This window comes from Phoxinus phoxinus, assembly GCF_949152265.1.
Source record: "Phoxinus phoxinus genome assembly, chromosome: 15".
NCBI lineage: Eukaryota > Metazoa > Chordata > Actinopteri > Cypriniformes > Leuciscidae > Phoxinus > Phoxinus phoxinus.
The window spans coordinates 35394672-35408823 of NC_136890.1; the positions used below are offsets into that span (position 1 = coordinate 35394672).

General features: G+C 46.4%; 2 protein-coding genes across 8 annotated transcripts in view; both read left to right on the forward strand.

The window, feature by feature from the left end:
• The window catches only part of pggt1b (protein geranylgeranyltransferase type I, beta subunit), a 57965-nt gene extending 57115 nt beyond the window's left edge, over nucleotides 1-850 (forward strand). For both annotated transcript variants that reach the window (XM_079636618.1, XM_079636619.1), the window contains exon 9: nucleotides 1-850. This exon is cut by the window's left edge and continues 509 nt beyond it. The gene's annotated coding sequence lies outside the window, so the exon portion shown is untranslated.
• A 3705-nt stretch (nucleotides 851-4555) lies between these two features.
• trim36 (tripartite motif containing 36) overlaps nucleotides 4556-14152 on the forward strand; it is a 46253-nt gene continuing 36656 nt past the window's right edge. Inside the window, exons 1-4 of one of the 6 annotated variants that reach the window (XM_079636829.1) lie at nucleotides 4575-4940; nucleotides 5943-6183; nucleotides 6696-6725; nucleotides 13318-13661. In XM_079636829.1, the coding sequence (XP_079492955.1) occupies nucleotides 4881-4940; nucleotides 5943-6183; nucleotides 6696-6725; nucleotides 13318-13661 (675 nt within the window). In that variant the 5' untranslated portion in view covers nucleotides 4575-4880. Of the gene's footprint in view, nucleotides 4941-5257; nucleotides 5456-5942; nucleotides 6184-6695; nucleotides 6732-13317; nucleotides 13662-14152 lie in introns of those variants that run through there. The other 5 variants (XM_079636828.1, XM_079636831.1, XM_079636832.1 and 2 more) reach the window with 5 other exon arrangements.

The following is a 14152-nucleotide window of genomic DNA, read 5'->3' on the forward strand; positions in this document are numbered from 1 at the left end:
TGTGTGTGTGTGTGTGTGTGTGTTATACATATGGCATTTTCACACTTGAATGTGTTTCAAAGGTCAAAAAATGAAATTATTTTTTCTATGCTGTAATATCAAGTGTAGAAGTGAAATGCTCATATTTTATGATGTAAAGTTACGGACGTGCGAGTGTCAATAAACGAACAGCGTTCATGGCGTCTGCGGAGACGTGTGTGTGTGTGTGTGTGTGTGTGTGTGTGTGCGCTATAGCCCGTCCGAGACCCTTCAGGCTTTCTTCTGCAGCACCAACTCTTCGTCTTCATCAGAACAGAAACACAGTTCTCCTAACTTGTGAAAGATCGCATCAGATCTTCTGTTAAACTCTGTGATATATTCTCAGGAGTTGTGTGAACGTGAGCAAACATTGTTAAACCCTAACTTACACTCTTATTTTCAAAGTCCATATAATTGTAAGTAAATGTCCTTAATCAGAAAACACACATCAGTGTGTGTGAGGTGTTAGATTGACTGACCACACACACACACACACACACTCACTCACAGATATACACTCACACAGTTTCTCACGCACTCTATCTCACACGCACTCTCTAACACACACACTCACAGATATACATACACACTCTCTATCTCTCTCTCACACACACTCTCTCTCTCACACACTCACATACACACTCACTCTAACACACTCACTCACTCACACAGATATACACTCACACAGTCTCACGCACTCTCTCTATCTCACACACACTCTCTGTAACACACACTCTCTGTAACACACACTCTCTCTCACACACACACTCTCTCTCTCTCACACACTCACATACACACTCACTCTAACACACACACAGATACACACTCTCTATCACACATACACACACACAGATACACACACTCACATACATGCATACACACTCACTCTAACACACACAGATACACACTCACACAGTCTCTCACACACTCTCTCTATCTCACACTCACTCACACACACTCTCTCTATCTCACACTCACTCACAGATATACACTCACACAGTTTCTCACGCACTCTATCTCACACGCACTCTCTAACACACACACTCACAGATATACATACACACTCTCTATCTCTCTCTCACACACACTCTCTCTCTCACACACTCACATACACACTCACTCTAACACACTCACTCACTCACACAGATATACACTCACACAGTCTCACGCACTCTCTCTATCTCACACACACTCTCTGTAACACACACTCTCTGTAACACACACTCTCTCTCACACACACACTCTCTCTCTCTCACACACTCACATACACACTCACTCTAACACACACACAGATACACACTCTCTATCACACATACACACACACAGATACACACACTCACATACATGCATACACACTCACTCTAACACACACAGATACACACTCACACAGTCTCTCACACACTCTCTCTATCTCACACTCACTCACACACACTCTCTCTATCTCACACTCACTCACAGATATACACTCACACAGTTTCTCACGCACTCTATCTCACACGCACTCTCTAACACACACACTCACAGATATACATACACACTCTCTATCTCTCTCTCACACACTCACATACACACTCACTCTAACACACACACTCACTCACTCACAGATATACACTCACACAGTCTCACGCACTCTCTCTATCTCACACACACTCTCTGTAACACACACTCTCTGTAACACACACTCTCTCTCACACACACTCACATACACACTCACTCTAACACACACACACACTCACTCACTCACTCACAGATATACACTCACACAGTCTCACGCACTCTCTCTATCTCACACACACTCTCTGTAACACACACTCTCTGTAACACACACTCTCTGTAACACACACTCTCTCTCACACACACACTCTCTCTCTCTCACACACTCACATACACACTCACTCTAACACACACACAGATACACACTCTCTATCACACATACACACACACAGATACACACACTCACATACATGCATACACACTCACTCTAACACACACAGATACACACTCACACAGTCTCTCACACACTCTCTCTATCTCACACTCACTCACACACACTCTCACGCACTCTCTCTATCTCACACTCACTCACACACACACACAGATATACATACACACTCTCTCTATCTCACACTCACTCACACACACTCTCACGCACTCTCTCTATCTCACACTCACTCACACACACACACAGATATACATACACACTCTATCTCTCTCTCTCTCACACACACACTCTCTGTACCACACTCTCTCTCTCACACACACTCTCTGTAACACACTCTCTCTCACACACACACACACTCTCACACACACACACACTCTCTCTCACACACATACACACACTCTCACACACACACACACTCTCTCTCTCACACACACACACACACTCACACACACACACACACACTCTCTCTCACACACACACACACACACACTCTCTCTCACACACACACACACACTCTCTCTCACACACACACTCTCTCTCACACACACACACACTCTCTCACACACTCTCTCTCACACACACACACACACACACTCTCTCTCACACACACACACACTCTCTCTCACACACACACTCTCTCTCACACACACACACACACTCTCTCACACACTCTCTCACACACACACACACACACACACTCTCTCTCACACACACACACTCTCTCTCACACACACTCTCTCTCACACACACACTCTCTCACACACACACTCTCTCACACACACACACTCTCTCTCACACACACACTCTCTCACACACACACACTCTCTCTCACACACACACACACACACTCTCTCACACACTCTCTCTCACACACACACACACACACTCTCTCTCACACACACACACACACTCTCTCTCACACACACACACACACACACACTCTCTCACACACTCTCTCTCACACACACACACACACACACACACACACTCTCTCTCACACACACACACTCTCTCTCTCACACACTCTCTCTCACACACACTTCTTTATTGTTAGTCTGTCCTGTCTCCCTGTGCCTCCTGCATTAGTGTGTAAGACTGCAGACCTGCACTCGAGTCTGAATGTTTAATATTCTCATGATGTGTTTATGATGTTCTCTGGCGGCACGTGTCGTCCAGACCAATATTCCTCAATAAAACATCTTATTTGTTAAGGACGTCTGGATCTCGTGGCGTACGAGTTTTCCAGCGCTGCCTCATCACTTCCATCAGGCATTTTGACATGTTATTAATAATGAACACAAGTGTGTATAAAGAGGACGGTGGTGTAGAGTTATGGGTCAAAGGTTGGGTGTAAAGTCCAGACATATATGTTACTGAATGTCATGTGACCGAGGGCTTAATAAACATCTGATGAACAAATACTGTATGAAAGCTAAATATGAAAGAGTTGTGCAATTTCTGTTACTCCATCTCAAAGTTCTGCTTGTAGATCGACACACAACACTAGATCTGCTGTAGTTAGACAACAGAGGAGCCACACGTGTGAAGAACGCATATATGACATGTGCAGTGTGAGGGTGAATCATGCTAAAGCTCTGGAACTGAAGATCATGTGACTTCACACGTGTCTTAGACTGTAATTCAGTATTTATTGTAATAAACACTAGGCTTGTTTGAGATGCGCCTTGCCTCGCCTGAAATGTAGTCGAGAGTAGGCGGCTGCAGTGAGGGGAGGAGTGAAAAAAGTGCAGGCAAGCCGGACAGTTCTCTCTTCTCACAGTGGATCTGACACCTGTGAGATCAAAGATGGATATCACGGGATTCACGCTCGTGCACAGTGTTGCTAATAAACTGGATGCAATTTAAGTTCTGTTGCTTAAATATGAAAATAAATATAATGAACAAGACACCCAAATCACTTGTTAGGCTATATAATCCCATTCCAAATACGTGTTTATCAATCTTTTTTTTCTTTTTCTTTAATACATGTGTTTATATATATATATTTTAATTACATAATCACATAATCCATATAGGCCTAGAGATCGCACTGTCAGAGAGTTTGGGAATATTCACAGATCATTTATACACATAAAACATGATATCAGAGTTTTAATATCAAACATTTTAAAAGAGAACATTACATCTTGGTTGTTTAAACCAATGAGCATTAAGCTGTGTCGTCAGCAAGTCGTTTCCCATCATGCTTTTGATCCGCGCAGTCGGTGGAGAGCAACTGCGCGCAACTGCAGAATCCGACAGGTGTGCCTTGCGCTCGCGAGAAATTTTTGACATACGTCAGCATGACATCAGAGCCAGGCGGAACGCAGTCGGACACATTTCTAACCGGCATGCATCTCGCGGTGATCACCGGTGATCGGTTCTGCGCAGATTTTGCTCATCTCAAACAAGCCTAGTGATTCTGTCCCACTGACTGTTGATCTGGTGTCCGATTATCTGTGACATCATGAAAGTTTCATTAGATGGCAGATCCACACAAAGAGCTGTCACTCCCGCGAGGCCACGCCCACAGACCGGGCGAGTGGGCGGAGTCTCCGCTCGTCATCCTCGGGCGAGAGAGTGAGTGAGGGTTCTGCGGAGATGAGGATATAGAGGAGAACACATGAGGATATAGAGGAGAACACATGAGGATATAGAGGAGAACACATGAGGATATAGAGGAGAACACATGAGGATATAGAGGAGAACACATGAGGATATAGAGGAGAACACATGAGGATATAGAGGAGAACACATGAGGATATAGAGGAGAACACATGAGGATATAGAGGAGAACACATGAGGATATAGAGGAGAACACATGAGGATATAGAGGAGAACACATGAGGATATAGAGGAGAACACATGAGGATATAGAGGAGAACACATGAGGATATAGAGATCATCATCGGTCTTCAGGATGTCGGACTCGGAGATGTCCGAGTTCGCGAGTATAGTGGAGCGCATCGAGAGAGGCGAGGTGAGCTGATGAAACACAAATGCGATGAATCATTATATTATGCTGATGCTGATGCTTGTCTTTCTCTGTCATGGAGAAATAATATTCGCTTATTCATCCGCATCAATATCCCGTGCAAATGACGTAATTTCTTTACACTGCGTCGTCTTAGATCATTTATAATATTAAAAAAGACATAATTTATAATATTGTGCACTGAAGAGCTCGAAGAATTTGTCGTCGATTGGACATAAATGATGATTTGTATAATGTATAAATGATGTGCCGTTCTGTTGCGGACCCCGCCCCTTATTTAAATACTAAATGGTTTCGCTGCAGGGTTGCTATAGTGACGGGCAGTGACTCCGCCCACATTTCGGCTTGTTGTCCACGGTGTCGCGCCGCTCGCGCATTAACGCGCGTCACGTTGTCCGATTCATCCTCTAATTGTACGAATCTCTCATTTGCGAAGTTGAAACAGGAACGCGGAGTTTGCCTTTCCTCTGCTCGCGATGTCCCGGCGAAGCTCGATCCTGGTGAGTCCGCCTCAGCTCTTCATCCTCGACACTGAAGCTGCTATTGTTTGCTGAGAGAAAGTTGAACCGATTGTTTTGGATGTATTTTGTAAATAAGGAAAATAAAGGCCTTGTAGACCTTCATCCTCGTCGCAGTTCTTTTCACAACTACTAGACAGTTGAGTTGTACTTTTAGGCTTGGAATAGAAATGCGAAAGTCAACAGTGGAAGTTCGTTACTTCCCCAAGCGCGCGTGAGCCGCAGAATCGTTGAATCAATCAAGTGAATCAATCAAGTGAATCAATCATGTGAATCAATCATCTGACTCCTCTGAATCAGCATCTCGCGCTTCTCTAACTGCAGTGAAACTCTCGTCTCGTAGGAGTTGTGATGCCGAACACTGAATGTTTTCACAGTAATATCTCTGTGTGTGTGTGTGTGTGTGTGTGTGTGTGTGTGTGTGTGTGTGTGTGTGTGTGCGTGTGTGTGTGTGTGCGTGTCTCGACAGGTGCCGATGAAGAGCATCGAGAGGGAGCTGATCTGTCCGATCTGTAAGGAGTTGTTCACCCAGCCGCTCATCTTGCCCTGTCAGCACAGTGTGTGTCACCGGTGTGTGAAAGACCTGCTCCTGCCGAACCACGAGGACTCCTTCAGCACCGACGCGGGCTCCGAGGGCTCGAACCCGGGCAGCCCTCGCTCCAGAGTCCCGTCCCCGAGCACGGAGAGACTGGACCGGCTGGTGCGATCAGGTAATCCGACTCGACTCCGGATCAGCACTCAGAAACCTCAGATAAATCACTCGCATTGAGGCTCCTTCCATCCAAAAGACAGGCAGTTTGATTAAGTCTACTTTGCATTTGAAATGGATGGAAGTAATGTGGTTTAATTTATTTTCAGATAAATATAAGATTCATGCACCTTATAAGACCTTGTCATTAGATTTTAAAAGCTGATGTGTTTTGTGTAGGCCAAAATTGTTTATTTGTTGTTATCCTCTCAGAATCTGGGTGTGAGATCCAAAGCAGATTAAATTACATGAACTCATTTATGTTTTGGGTCAGTTTTACTGCAGGAATGATTAGTGTTGGTGTCTTTCTTCATCTCTTCTTTTATACTGTTGGCTTTCATTGCAGTTTTCTCCCCAAGAAATGTGATGCTGTTTTATGTTCGTACAGTCATTGGTTGTGAATCAGGTTTCACTCCACTTCTGTTGCCGTTTAATCACTGTCAGTGTTGTGGCTCTTCTCTCTGTCGCCCGCAGCCTCGCTGAGGAGGGCGTTTGGAGGGAGAGGTAGATGTGGGTCACGTAATCTCATTAGCTGTAGTGTGTCTCTAGAACTGTGTGCTCATTTCTCTCCTCGATCAGAGTAGATGCGGCAGCTGCGTCACACACACCCGTGAGCGCATGACAGACGCACTGATCTCTCCGTGAGCGTGAGAACCGTGTGTTTAAGAACAGCAGACGTTGCCCTGGAGCGACTCAGGAATCCACAGCTTCTGCTTCCACCGTTTGTCTCGCGCAGAGAGAGAATATTCAGACATTTTTCTTCTAGACAACGGCAACCAAATAAATAGCAGTGAACTAAAACTAGGTAGAATTATTAAATAACGTCTCGTCAGGTAATAAACTTCCGGTGAGCTTGAGGAGACGTAGCTATTAATCTAAATGCGTTTCAGAACCCGCTCTACCCTTCCGTGTCAAACGCTTCCCTCACACTAACGATTAACACACTTTAACACACTGGCCATCATTAGCCATGTTCTCACTGACCGGCTGATGTGGTTCTGTAGGGACCAGAATGACCTTGTGCTGACGGGCCGGTTTCTGGTCTGAGCGTTTGTTTTTCCCCATCAGTTCCCAGCATGCCGAGCGGCACAGCACACTCACGGCATAAGTACACGCTTTACTTCATCATACACACTCCATCCCTGATCTGAACCCGGCGCTCGTTCAGATGTTTGCTTGTTCTCGGCCATCTTCATCATCACCTTCGTCGTCCGCATGCGTGGCTTCATCATCTGTGCTGCACGTGTGTCTCTGCTGCATCGTACAGTGTGATCTCTTTATTTAGTGTTTGTTTGCATATCACTTCAGATGTTCTCTGTTTCAAATGCTTGCTGGAGAAGTGATTTCTTTCACCCTAAAATGGTTTTCCTGCTTGTGAATTGGCAAAATCCCACGACTCTGACCTGGACAAACAGGAGAGAGAGGCTTCGTCAAACTTTAAAGCTGCAGTGTGTGATGATCTGATCTGCGTCGGGTTAATGTTCAGTCTGATCTGCGTCGGGTTAATGTTCAGTCTGATCTGCGTCGGGTTAGTGTTCAGTCTGATCTGCGTCGGGTTAGTGTTCAGTCTGATCTGCGTCGGGTTAGTGTTCATTCTGATCTGCGTCGGGTTAATGTTCTGATCTGCGTCGAGTTAATGTTCAGTCTGATCTGCGTAGGGTTAGTGTTCAGTCTGATCTGCGTCGGGTTAATGTTCTGATCTGCGTCGAGTTAATGTTCAGTCTGATCTGCGTAGGGTTAGTGTTCAGTCTGATCTGCGTAGGGTTAGTGTTCAGTCTGATCTGCGTCGGGTTAGTGTTCAGTCTGATCTGCGTAGGGTTAGTGTTCAGTCTGATCTGCGTCGGGTTAATGTTCTGATCTGCGTCGAGTTAATGTTCAGTCTGATCTGCGTAGGGTTAGTGTTCAGTCTGATCTGCGTAGGGTTAGTGTTCAGTCTGATCTGCGTCGGGTTAATGTTCAGTCTGATCTGCGTAGGGTTAGTGTTCAGTCTGATCTGCGTCGGGTTAATGTTCTGATCTGCGTCGAGTTAATGTTCTGATCTGATCTGCGTAGGGTTAATGTTCAGTCTGATCTGCGTCGGGTTAATGTTCAGTCTGATCTGCGTCGGGTTAATGTTCAGTCTGATCTGCGTCGGGTTAATGTTCAGTCTGATCTGCGTAGGGTTAATGTTCAGTCTGATCTGCGTCGGGTTAATGTTCTGATCTGCGTCGAGTTAATGTTCAGTCTGATCTGCGTAGGGTTAATGTTCAGTCTGATCTGCGTCGGGTTAATGTTCAGTCTGATCTGCGTCGGGTTAATGTTCAGTCTGATCTGCGTCGGGTTAATGTTCAGTCTGATCTGCGTAGGGTTAATGTTCAGTCTGATCTGCGTCGGGTTAATGTTCAGTCTGATCTGCGTCGGGTTAATGTTCAGTCTGATCTGCGTCGGGTTAATGTTCAGTCTGATCTGCGTAGGGTTAGTGTTCAGTCTGATCTGCGTCGGGTTAATGTTCTGATCTGCGTCGAGTTAATGCTCAGTCTGATCTGCGTAGGGTTAGTGTTCAGTCTGATCTGCGTCGGGTTAATGTTCAGTCTGATCTGCGTCGGGTTAATGTTCAGTCTGATCTGCGTCGGGTTAGTGTTCAGTCTGATCTGCGTCGGGTTAATGTTCAGTCTGATCTGCGTAGGGTTAGTGTTCAGTCTGATCTGCGTCGGGTTAATGTTCTGATCTGCGTCGAGTTAATGTTCAGTCTGATCTGCGTAGGGTTAGTGTTCAGTCTGATCTGCGTCGGGTTAATGTTCAGATCTGCGTCGAGTTAATGTTCAGTCTGATCTGCGTAGGGTTAATGTTCAGTCTGATCTGCGTCGGGTTAATGTTCAGTCTGATCTGCGTCGGGTTAATGTTCAGTCTGATCTGCGTAGGGTTAGTGTTCAGTCTGATCTGCGTCGGGTTAATGTTCAGTCTGATCTGCGTCGGGTTAATGTTCAGTCTGATCTGCGTCGGGTTAATGTTCAGTCTGATCTGCGTCGGGTTAATGTTCAGTCTGATCTGCGTCGGGTTAATGTTCAGTCTGATCTGCGTCGGGTTAATGTTCAGTCTGATCTGCGTAGGGTTAGTGTTCAGTCTGATCTGCGTCGGGTTAATGTTCTGATCTGCGTCGAGTTAATGTTCAGTCTGATCTGCGTCGGGTTAATGTTCAGATCTGCGTCGGGTTAATGTTCAGTCTGATCTGCGTTGGGTTAATGTTCAGTCTGATCTGCGTAGGGTTAGTGTTCAGTCTGATCTGCGTCGGGTTAATGTTCAGTCTGATCTGCGTAGGGTTAATGTTCAGATCTGCGTCGGGTTAATGTTCAGTCTGATCTGCGTCGGGTTAATGTTCAGTCTGATCTGCGTAGGGTTAGTGTTCAGTCTGATCTGCGTCGGGTTAATGTTCAGTCTGATCTGCGTCGAGTTAATGTTCAGTCTGATCTGCGTAGGGTTAATGTTCAGATCTGCGTCGGGTTAATGTTCAGTCTGATCTGCGTCGGGTTAATGTTCAGTCTGATCTGCGTCGGGTTAATGTTCAGTCTGATCTGCGTCGGGTTAATGTTCAGTCTGATCTGCGTAGGGTTAATGTTCAGTCTGATCTGCGTCGGGTTAATGTTCAGTCTGATCTGCGTCGAGTTAATGTTCAGTCTGATCTGCGTCGGGTTAATGTTCAGTCTGATCTGCGTAGGGTTAGTGTTCAGTCTGATCTGCGTAGGGTTAGTGTTCAGTCTGATCTGCGTCGGGTTAGTGTTCAGTCTGATCTGCGTAGGGTTAGTGTTCAGTCTGATCTGCGTCGGGTTAATGTTCAGTCTGATCTGCGTCGGGTTAATGTTCAGTCTGATCTGCGTAGGGTTAGTGTTCAGTCTGATCTGCGTCGGGTTAATGTTCAGATCTGCGTCGGGTTAATGTTCAGTCTGATCTGCGTCGGGTTAATGTTCAGTCTGATCTGCGTAGGGTTAGTGTTCAGTCTGATCTGCGTCGGGTTAGTGTTCAGTCTGATCTGCGTCGGGTTAATGTTCAGTCTGATCTGCGTCGGGTTAATGTTCTGATCTGATCTGCGTAGGGTTAATGTTCAGTCTGATCTGCGTCGGGTTAATGTTCAGTCTGATCTGCGTCGAGTTAATGTTCAGTCTGATCTGCGTCGGGTTAATGTTCAGTCTGATCTGCGTCGAGTTAATGTTCAGTCTGATCTGCGTCGGGTTAATGTTCAGTCTGATCTGCGTAGGGTTAGTGTTCAGTCTGATCTGCGTCGGGTTAATGTTCAGTCTGATCTGCGTCGGGTTAATGTTCAGTCTGATCTGCGTAGGGTTAGTGTTCAGTCTGATCTGCGTCGGGTTAATGTTCAGATCTGCGTCGGGTTAATGTTCAGTCTGATCTGCGTCGGGTTAATGTTCAGTCTGATCTGCGTAGGGTTAGTGTTCAGTCTGATCTGCGTCGGGTTAGTGTTCAGTCTGATCTGCGTCGGGTTAATGTTCAGTCTGATCTGCGTCGGGTTAATGTTCAGTCTGATCTGCGTAGGGTTAATGTTCAGTCTGATCTGCGTCGGGTTAATGTTCAGTCTGATCTGCGTCGAGTTAATGTTCAGTCTGATCTGCGTCGGGTTAATGTTCAGTCTGATCTGCGTAGGGTTAGTGTTCAGTCTGATCTGCGTCGGGTTAATGTTCAGTCTGATCTGCGTAGGGTTAGTGTTCAGTCTGATCTGCGTCGGGTTAATGTTCAGATCTGCGTCGGGTTAATGTTCAGTCTGATCTGCGTCGGGTTAATGTTCAGTCTGATCTGCGTAGGGTTAGTGTTCAGTCTGATCTGCGTCGGGTTAGTGTTCAGTCTGATCTGCGTAGGGTTAGTGTTCAGTCTGATCTGCGTAGGGTTAGTGTTCAGTCTGATCTGCGTCGGGTTAATGTTCAGTCTGATCTGCGTAGGGTTAGTGTTCAGTCTGATCTGCGTCGGGTTAGTGTTCAGTCTGATCTGCGTCGGGTTAATGTTCAGTCTGATCTGCGTCGGGTTAATGTTCAGTCTGATCTGCGTAGGGTTAATGTTCAGTCTGATCTGCGTCGGGTTAATGTTCAGTCTGATCTGCGTCGAGTTAATGTTCAGTCTGATCTGCGTCGGGTTAATGTTCAGTCTGATCTGCGTAGGGTTAGTGTTCAGTCTGATCTGCGTCGGGTTAATGTTCAGTCTGATCTGCGTAGGGTTAGTGTTCAGTCTGATCTGCGTCGGGTTAATGTTCAGATCTGCGTCGGGTTAATGTTCAGTCTGATCTGCGTCGGGTTAATGTTCAGTCTGATCTGCGTAGGGTTAGTGTTCAGTCTGATCTGCGTCGGGTTAGTGTTCAGTCTGATCTGCGTAGGGTTAGTGTTCAGTCTGATCTGCGTAGGGTTAGTGTTCAGTCTGATCTGCGTCGGGTTAGTGTTCAGTCTGATCTGCGTCGGGTTAATGTTCAGATCTGCGTCGGGTTAGTGTTCAGTCTGATCTGCGTCGGGTTAATGTTCTGATCTGCGTAGGGTTAGTGTTCAGTCTGATCTGCGTCGGGTTAATGTTCAGATCTGCGTCGAGTTAATCATGCTCACTAATGCACAGAAAGGTCACATTAATAAAAAAATATATATATTTATTAGTTTTAATAGAATATTAACATGTTGTTTGAGTCTAGATGTTACGTTAGAAACACCACCTGAAGCAAGAACAAGTAATCACACACAAAAAAACTGATTTAAAATAATTGTTCAGTTTCAGCGTTCAGCCCAGAGTGTCCAGAATTTCTGGTTATGGTTCCGCCCATTTTAATTGCGATGCATCACTAATTGGCTCCTGAAGAGCGAAACACTGTGACTCTTTCATGACATTGTTCTGTTTTAAGCAGGGTCAGGTCAACTACTGTCTCGGCCAATCACGTGGGTTAGGGGCGGGGCTTCCTGTTTGACTGACCAATGACAGATGGAGTGTTTGGAGAAACCTGTTAGAAAACGATATTTAAATCACCTCTTCAGTTTCGCTTGACAGAAATGACGCACCGCAGCTTTAAAAATAGTGACCTCGATCTCATTCCTCACTGAAGTACACTGTAATCAGTCTGTCACTCGGGTGTTTCTTCCCAAAGTGGTTAATTTCCATTTTTGACGTGTTTGAAGTTTCTGTTGTCCAGATCACGGTCTGCTGTTGTGCTGTGTCCACTGTCTGAGTCTCCATCTGTGTCTGACCTTATTGATGGTGCTTTATTTTGTGCGTGTGTAAGTGTCTGTGCGAGAGTGCGTAAGTGTGTTTGTGCAAGAGAGTGTGTGTGCGAAAGTGCGTGCAAGAATGTGTGTGTGCGAGAGAGTGCGTAAGTGTGTGTGTGCAAGAGAGTGTGTGTGCGAGAGTGCGTGCGTGTGTGTGCACGTGCGTGTGTGTTTATGCGTGTGTGTGTGTGCACGTGCGTGTGTGTGTGTGTGTGCAAGTGCGTGTGTTTATGTGTGCGTGCGTGTGTGTGCACGTGCGTGTTTATGCGTGCGTGTGTGTGCACGTGCGTGTGTTTATGCGCGCGTGTGTGTGCACGTGCGTGTGTTTATGCGTGCGTGTGTGTGCACGTGCGTGTGTTTATGCGTGCGTGTGTGTGTGTGCACGTGCGTGTGTTTATGCGTGCGTGTGTGTGCACGTGCGTGTGCACGTGCGTGTGTTTATGCGTCTGTGTGTGCACGTGCGTGTTTATGCGTGCGTGTGTGTGCATGTGCGTGTGTTTATGCGTGCGTGTGTGTGTGTGCACATGCGTGTGTTTATGCGTGCGTGTGTGTGTGCACGTGCGTGTGTTTATGCGTCTGTGTGTGCACGTGCGTGTGTTTATGCGTGCGTGTGTGTGTGTGTGTGTGTGTGTGCACGTGCGTGTGTTTATGCGTGCGTGTGTGTGCATGTGCGTGTGTGCACATGCGTGCGTGTGTGTGTGCACATGCGTGTGTTTATGCGTGCGTGTGTGTGTGTGTGTGTGTGTGTGTGCACGTGCGTGTGTTTATGCGTGCGTGTGTGTGTGTGTGTGTGTGTGCACGTGCGTGTGTTTATGCGTGCGTGTGTGTGTCGTCCACTTCTACCCGTCCTCTGACTGGTGTCTCGTGTGGCTCAGGCTCCGTCTCTTCTCCCGGTTGGAGGCGCTCCTCCGTCACGCCGCGCATCACCACGTTCCCGTGTCCCGGGTGTCAGCACGACATCGACCTCGGGGAGCGCGGCATCAGCATGCTCTTCAGGAACTTCACGCTGGAGAGTATCGTGGAGCGCTACCGCCAGGCGGCGCGCGCGGCCGTGGCCATCATGTGCAGTGTGTGTAAGCCGCCGCAACACGAGGCCACCAAGAGCTGCATGGACTGCAGGACCAGCTACTGCAACGAGTGCTTCAAGCTCAACCACCCCTGGGGGACGCCCCGAGCCCAGCACGAGTACGTGGGTCCCACCACCAACTTCAGGCCCAAGGTACCCTGACCGCCTCTCTGGCATTTAACTGATAATCGATTAGTTGGCCGATTATTTCTTCGACTAATCAGATTTTTAAAAAGCCCAATTTTCTTTTTTTATTAACACACTATTCCACGTTCTGGCCAAAGCTGTCCTTCAAACTAATCTGCTGTCTGAATGCTATAAAAACATAGTGAATATATCTATATCTATGGTGTGTACAACAGCGCTATAAAGCAAAAGCATAAATCATTGCAAAAAAAAAAAAACACAAACTCTGTGTTAACAGGAACACACTCACTCTGGACACAGAAACCTGTTAATGTTGTAACAATTCACCCTTTAATATTATTTTTTTAACGGATGTGTTACTATAAACGCACAATGGGATCTTTGGAATGAAAGCAAGTATCACAAAACTTCAACAATGTCGCTTTACTCACTGCTTTCTTGAACATATAAATATGCATATGAGCAGACGTAAGGGAGTGAATAAAACACAGCAACAA